A 7,699-nucleotide genomic window follows, 5' to 3' on the forward strand; every position below is an offset into this window, starting at 1 on the left:
GTGCATATTAACGACAGTGCACTTTTACTTTCGCCCTCTGGGGGGAGCCTCGCTGGAAAAATCAACACCGGTTGCATAGTGTACCTTTAAGCATTTGAAACCGATTCTTAATTTGATCATTATAAGTAAGGCTGCTACAGGTGTTCTGGACATGTCAAAAAACTTCTCTACATCTGCAATGCTGCAGGAAAATCAACTTTGCAATAGTAATATGACCATCATGCCCCGTTTCAGATAATTTAGCTTTAAATGTCCAACAATTATTTGATTTTTTTTTTTGTTTTACAATTTAACCCCAGACAATACGCAGACTCTTTAACACGTACAAAACTATGTTTATACGATGAAGTTATAGCTGGTATGAGGCTGACAGGTTGGTCACACAGAAGAGCGCCACTGGGCTGCAGCAGGAGAACAAGATTTCTCCCTGTAGCTGTGGAACTGGTTGTTTGTTTTGATTTATGACTATTAACTTTGACTTATTACACTTCATCTGAATGGGCAGCTAATTTTTATATTTTTCCCCCCATATGAATCAGCTGAATGATCCCAAAAACAAAGTGGGACATTTTATAGATTTAATGGAAGCATCTGAAAACAAAAAAACAAAAAAACATAAAAAGGTAAATTATTCTGAGAGCCCTACCTGTGCACACCATCCTCCTAGAGTCAAAGGGTCTTTCTGAAGCAGGTGTTTTATGAGAAAGCTGTAATGTCGACTCACTAGGGACAAAAAGAAAAAAAAAGAATGATAAGTGCATGGCTATTAAATCTAACGTTTTGTTTTTTCAACCCCACACTTCAGATAAAAACACTCACTCCTGTGGTTTTGTCTGGTTGAAGGGAAGTGGTTGGTTTTTGCTGTATTTTTCAGTCACCATTTCCAATAGGCGTCTGTAGTGCTCCTTATTGTTCTGCTTTATGGTCTGAAACAAAAAGAAAAACAAAAAGATGATTTAGGGGTACAAAATACTAAGCAATGACAAGGCTCCCTTAAATGTTAACCTAACAATTACTGCATACAAAATAAGACACAAAATCAGGAAAATTATCCAAATACTAAATAGAAAGAATACTATAAACCATAAATTCATACCTCTTCCACAGTTAGACTGGGCTTGTAGCAGCGGCTGTGGCCGTAGCCATTACAAAACTGTTCGGAATTACCATTTCCAACTCTGAGAGCAGGCCTTGAAGGCAGCAGCTGAAGGGAGCCTCTTCTTTCCCAGTTTTTCCCTTTATCTGGGAGCCCAGCAGGGTGGGCAGTTCCACTAGATTCAACATGAAAACACAGTTTAGAAACAATGTAAACTCAAGGTTTGACTTAGACTTAAAACCAGAACTAGAGCACAAACCTGTATTTTCTTATGAAAGAGCTTTGGAAGGGATTATTTGCACTCCTGTCATTTGCTCCACCTACAGGTTTATCTAAGAAGAAGAAAAAAATGAATATTGCGAATGACCAAGTTTCTGTAGAGATTATTGCTTCACCTACCCATTTTCCTGTCAGTGCTCTCTACCCATGAGGTGTGCAGCTCATCGATGCCCATTAGAGTAATAGGCTACAATAAAACAAAATGTTACAAAGACATTTTAATCAAATTTATCATTAAAGCACATCTAAGTCATGATTTCCTTTTTTTTTTTATCATTTGCTTGTATTATTACTTTTGCCAGTTTCAATTTATTTTGCAGGCAGTTGATTTTTTTCTGTCTGCAATGTAAGGGTATGTAAACATTGCACTCTACAAAAACCAGTACAACAAATTTTAAACTATGTAAAATAAATTTCAAAACACTAGTTAAGCATCCATAGAACAACTGTAAGGCAGTGCAGAAGAGGATCAGCAACAGAAGCAGCATCTGTGTTTAAATTTGTTTTTAAAAACCAGAGACCAGAACCCTGTGATCTGCTGCTGGTGAAGATTTTCAATCATCCAGGTCAGTCATTCCAAAAAAGTAAAAAAAAAAAAAAAAACAATGCACTGGATTTGTTTCCAAGTTTGAAGATGTTTCGCTGCCCATCAAGGAAGCTTATTCAATTCAAAATGTCAGAATTAGCGTCAAGTTCGAGGCTTTATAGATTGGACAAAATCAATGCCTTGTTATGGGCTTATAAAACATGCAATCTGAACTGAGCGAATGGGTCAACCCCTTAGAAATGGGGTCTTTTGGCTTTTTTGTTAGCATGCAATACCAGATACCCGTCTATGCCTCTGAAAGGGACTCGTTAGGGGAAACTGTTGGCCTTGCTGAACAGGCGAGATGTTCTGGTCCCTTTTTTGGGGATGGGGGTTACGATGATTAACCTGACAACAGCCAGATGCATGTCTCGCTCTGCCTAGCTCCACTCATATACATCTGGAACACCGCTCATTGAAAGTGATTTCCCCAACCAAATTTATGGTCTGGCCAATCAGGACGCAGGGCGGGTGTGTCCTGGAGTGTTGTCCAATCTATCTGATATTGTTTCATTAAAAGAACATCAGAGAACGGCTTTGAAGGCTTTTGTTGGTGGAAACGATGTTTTCGCCCTTCTCCCGACCGGATTTGGCAAGAGCTTGATCTACCAAATGGCTCCTCCTCTCACAGCGTCACGGGTTAGCTTCGGTGTGAGTGGTTGAAATAGCACGTCGATAAAGATGACAGACAAGTGGCTTATCCAATCATATGCAAGGAGTTTTGATAAGGCCCAGCCTTCAGTAAAGGCAATTCCTATGGCGGTGTTCCAGATGTATGTGAGTTGAGCTACTGTAGGCGGAGCGAGACATGCATCTGTTGTCAGGTTATACGATGATAGCAGGAAGGAATCAACTTTATCGCTGCATTGTAGGTTTTTGAAATCTGAAGCCTGAGTCCATCCCCTTCTGTTTAAACAGGGGGGTGTTTTGGTCCAATCTATAAAGCCTCAAACTCCACGCTAATTCTGACATTTTGAATTGAAAAAGCTTCCTGGATGGGAAGTGAAGCATCTTCAAAATTGGAAACAAAGTCCAGTAGATTGTTTTTTGCCTTTTTTGGAATTCTGTGATCTGTCATTTCAAAAGCAGCTAAGAACTTCAAAAGCATAAGAACGGCAAAATCACTTGATTTTGACCAATACTACTTCTACTACATCTCAACAGGACTACTTCCATTACATAATTATTTAGTCTTAAAATGCAAAGCTATGATCCATGTTTCAATCTGTCCTCATTTCAAATCTCAGTCTTTAAACAAAAAAACAATGATCATCCATATCTACAAAGCATAATGAAGCACTTGAAGCAGCCATAAGCCCACCTGTGTTTCTTCATTCTTGTTTGGATTTTCCCACTTTGCTTGCAGCGGTTTCCGCAGCCTAAGTAGACCTGCTATACCTGCTGCCGTCTTCTTTACAAAGCTGATCACAACATCTTAAAAATAGAACATCACAAGTAAACAACTACTCAAATACAAGCTAAGAGGACTTTTTGAATAAGGGGAGTCCAACACACCTCGTCTGGGTCGTTTTGTCTCCACTGGGTCAGTCTGACAAACGCTATCTGCAGCATGTACACTGTAACCATAGAAAAAAACAAAAACAAACAATGATGTTCTTATTTCATAAATTAACAAATATGTATTTTCTCTCTGTAGCCAATGATTAAGAATTGATTAGGAGTGCAACAAACAATTATTTTGATAATAAAGTAATCTGACCAATATTTTTTCGATTATTTGCTTAATAATCGGACAGCGAAAGTTTCCTTAAAGTAGATTATTTACAGAATAAAACCAGGAGAAACTAAAACTTTTCGACTTGGAGTTCTGGGAAAAGCTTATTGACAGGAGAAAAGGTTATTTTTTTTAATGGAATTTTTTTTCTCTTCTTCACAATTTTGGCATAATTACCGCTCTAAGTGGGTTGCTCTGTCAGCTAAAGGCATGTTTTAAAGGTTCTATACTCCAGTTAACAGTCAATCAATTAATGAATTAGTTGACCATTATTTCAATAATCGATTAATCTTATTTGTTGTTTCGGCCCTACCATCGATTTACATTTTTCAATATTATTGAAAATATTAATGTTAGTGGAGGACGTCCTGTCTTTTGTAATAAATCCCAAATATTTTTCCCATCATTTATCCCATCTTTAATATTAAGGTTAAAAAGTGATTGTAATGGATGGTCTTTCAAAGGAAAAATTTCACATTTGTTTAAATTTAACTAAAAACCAGAGGCTTTAGAAAATAACTTTATAAATTGGAGTGCTAAAGGAATTTCTCCTACATTTCTCAATAAAAGGCTGACATCATTGTCTAATTGTTATACATTTGTCCAATAGCTCAATTCCAGCTCTACCACTGTTTTTAATTAATATTGACAGGATCTCTGCAACCATTAATGAATAATAATCATGAACTTCCACAGCCCTGAGGAATGCCTCCAACCTCTAACGTCTGAAAAGTTTGTGCATGCTTTTAAACCTGCTAACAATCAGCATTTGGCTACCTTCCCATTGGCAAAAAAGCTGGGTCTAACTCTTCACTGGCAAGCTGCATGGCTTCTGTACCCCACGTGTGCGTGTCTGGTGACACCACAACGTTTTGTTAGCGTTGATGATGTCACCAGTGCAACAGAAATCAGGAAAGTAAACAATGAAGAGCAACATGCAAGGAAGCCAGAGCATAGTAAGTGTGCTTTGTCGTTTTGGTCTATTACATTTCCAAATCTCTCTTCCCAGAGCTGTGCCATGTTCATCGAATGTAAACAGAGTCGTTTCGGGTTGTTAGATCAAACATGGCTGGTGTGGTGTGTTGACATCCATACAATATTATGTTCAATGGTGTCATGTAATATAGCTTGTCAACCAAGGTCTGATGTTCCTACAGCAAGTCGATAAGAGCCGAGGCGATTATAAAGCGGGTCGCTCTTAGAGTCGTTTGACCCTGGTAGACACTCGTCAGTGAGCTGTTCCCACTGCCACTAAAAGCCAATTGTTCCCGGGTTTAAACAGGTTTTTTGGCCAGCGGGAAAGATGTATTAAAGTGGAACCTATTACACATCTCATGACTTAATCAGAGCTGTTTATTTCGCGATTATTCATTTTAATAAGGTTCCTGATTTTTTTTTTTACAAATCCAAAGTGTGCTGGAGTTTTCAAGATAAATGAGTCGTCAACAGTATCAAATGTACAAATCTAAAAACAAAATAAACCCACTGTCAGTAATCAAATTACTCTAATCAACTAATCTAAAACCAGCCTATTATTATGAATGGTTCTTCTTTTTAAAAAAACCTGATTGAGTTTCACCAATTATTTCTGAAATGCACTTTTTAAGTCTGGCTTCAATACAGCTAGAAAATAGTTTATAATCAGCATTCAAAAGAGTGGTGGGTCTGAAGTTGTCTAAAATCCTTTTGTCTTCTCCTGGTTCTGGGATGAGAAAAACCAAACCTTGCTTCATAGTTGTCACCAATTCTTCTTTATCATTACATTCTAATAAAGCATTAAATAATAATTTCCTTATATTGATCCAAAAAAACAGTTAGCCATTCGATCTGGGGGATTTATCACCCCTTTTTTTATTGGAGTATCTAGCTCTTCAATTTTAAGTTCGGCATTGGATATAGTTTTAAAGATGAGTCAATCTTAGGAATCAAAGCAGATATATCATTGAAAAAGTGGTCACAATCTACTTCAGCGCAATTAGCCAAATAAAGTTTAGGATAAAAGGTAGAAACTTCCATCTCTAACAAATTAGGATCTTTACATTCTTCTCCATTTATAATAAGACCTGAAATTATATTATAAGTTTATCAGTTTTGTTCTAATTTAGATAAATTACGAGTTATTATCACCCGCCTCTATCCATTATGCACTACATCTTATAAAGGCACTATGGTCTTTATTTAAATAAAGCTGATCAGGACCTAAAGTAGGTTTAATGCAAAATTTAATGATTTTACTCAAAAAGATCCTCTTTAAATTCCTTATGTTTAGAACTAAACAAAACTGAAAAGTAAAATTCTCTTATTTCAAACTTCAGAAATGTTGATTTCATCTACAATTGAGTCACTATTTTCAATTTCCTTTATTTTCTAATTTGAGCAAGATATTCCTCATCATCTAATCATTTCGCATTACATCTTCAGTAACTATTTTATTTCCTAACAACAGGTTCCAGAGAACTCTTTTTCATCTTTTAAAGATCTAATTTCTAAAGGGTTACTTCCCAACCAGTTGTCAATTCTACATTTACATCTACCAAGGTTTAAAGTATTAAGAATGCTATCAAATACTAGGATATTTTACATAAATACAGTATAAGGTTAGCTGTATCAGCAACCTTAACTATTTGACATGATTGGGTCCTTCAAAAGCCTAATACATAATAAATAAAAGGTTAAACTTGAATAAATTGCAAATAAAAGAAAAAAATATATTTAAAAAAGCGCAGTTAGCAAAGAGCAAGGTCTTAGCTCTTAGCTAACTGATGTCAGATCCACCTCTGCTTCAACTCACCTGTATTCAATATTTAGGCCATTAGTGTCTTCATGGCACATAGAGGGCATTAGCTAGTTGCCTCAGATGAGGAATATTTAAAAGTTTACATATATATTTGTAGCTGCTTTGGCTAATTTTACCCGGAACCATAAGCTTTTAGTAAACAAACCTGAAATAAATTCACAGGGGAATTTCAGTGCGACCAGAATACCTCTTTCTATCAGAACACCGACCTCTGATAGTTCCGTTTAGCCGGTCTTCCGTTGCTGTCCTGCCGCCGTGCTCCCTCTCCGCTGCCCCTTCTTTTCGCGGGCCACTCGGTATGGTGTTGCCTGGTAATGGGCTCAAACAGAGACGATATTCCGTCAACTATCCATCCATACATCCCAGACAAATACGACAAAAACGAAACGAGGTCTTCTGCACGGGCCAGGACTATTCCCCACAGGTAGAAACCTCAAACATCAAAACTACGACACAGCTGCTAACGGTGCCTTTAGCTTAACGTTTGTTAAAGCGTTTGTGTTGAAACCGTTCTTCTTCGTTCGTTTTAGTATCGGATTGCAAACAACTTGTGGGTGCATACCGCCACCTACTGTACAGGAGTGTGTAGCTTCTTCTTATTATTTTCTATTATGGCGGACCGTAAGGAACTTATAGGTGCATACCGCGGCGCCACCTACTGTACACGAGTGTGTAGCTTTAAAGGAATAGTACACCCAAAACATGATTAGCCTTCATTTTCTACTCACCCCCATGCTGAACAACACTCTGGAGTACTTTTTTGATATCTCAAATGCATCTGGAGATCTGGGAGGCTTCTTGCTGTCTGCTGACATTCAAGTAATGGAGGTCTATGGTGCCCGAGGCAGAAAGGTCCATAAAAGTCCACAAAAAACGTGTCAATATTCCTCCATACTGCTCGTCCAATGTATTCCAAGTGTCCTGAGTGGGTAGCGTCCATAATTTACTCGAAACGAAGTCATTTAGAATGTTTTTAGAGCATAAACAGTAGTGTATAGGATTTCCTAAAAGCGCGTTCACGAGTCTACGGAAACCGCGGCAGACCAAACCAGATGAAAGTGCGCATTCAGCTCGGCAAAGAACTCATGCTCTTCCTCAACACTGAAGTCCTCAGACATTTTTCTTTCGTTGTTTCTTTCTTTGCACAGGTAAACAGCACATTTCTTCTTCTACGCTTGCATTATCGGCAGAGCAGACGCTGAATGC

At 37.8% G+C, this 7,699-nt stretch overlaps 1 protein-coding gene across 1 annotated transcript in view; it reads right to left on the reverse strand.

The window, feature by feature from the left end:
* Positions 1-7,021, reverse strand: part of LOC107096173 (sentrin-specific protease 2-like) — an 11,489-nt gene extending 4,468 nt beyond the window's left edge. The window contains exons 1-8 of the mRNA XM_015392709.1: positions 6,703-7,021; positions 3,477-3,538; positions 3,283-3,395; positions 1,496-1,562; positions 1,356-1,428; positions 1,097-1,271; positions 820-926; positions 647-723 (exon numbers count right to left, since the gene is read on the reverse strand). Of these exons, the coding sequence (XP_015248195.1) occupies positions 647-723; positions 820-926; positions 1,097-1,271; positions 1,356-1,428; positions 1,496-1,562; positions 3,283-3,395; positions 3,477-3,538; positions 6,703-6,854 (826 nt within the window). The 5' untranslated portion in view covers positions 6,855-7,021. The remainder of the gene's footprint in view (positions 1-646; positions 724-819; positions 927-1,096; positions 1,272-1,355; positions 1,429-1,495; positions 1,563-3,282; positions 3,396-3,476; positions 3,539-6,702) is intronic.
* Between the last annotated feature and the right edge of the window lie 678 nt (positions 7,022-7,699).

Source organism: Cyprinodon variegatus, unplaced genomic scaffold, assembly GCF_000732505.1.
Source record: "Cyprinodon variegatus isolate N-32 unplaced genomic scaffold, C_variegatus-1.0 Scaffold604, whole genome shotgun sequence".
In the NCBI taxonomy this organism is placed as follows: domain Eukaryota; kingdom Metazoa; phylum Chordata; class Actinopteri; order Cyprinodontiformes; family Cyprinodontidae; genus Cyprinodon; species Cyprinodon variegatus.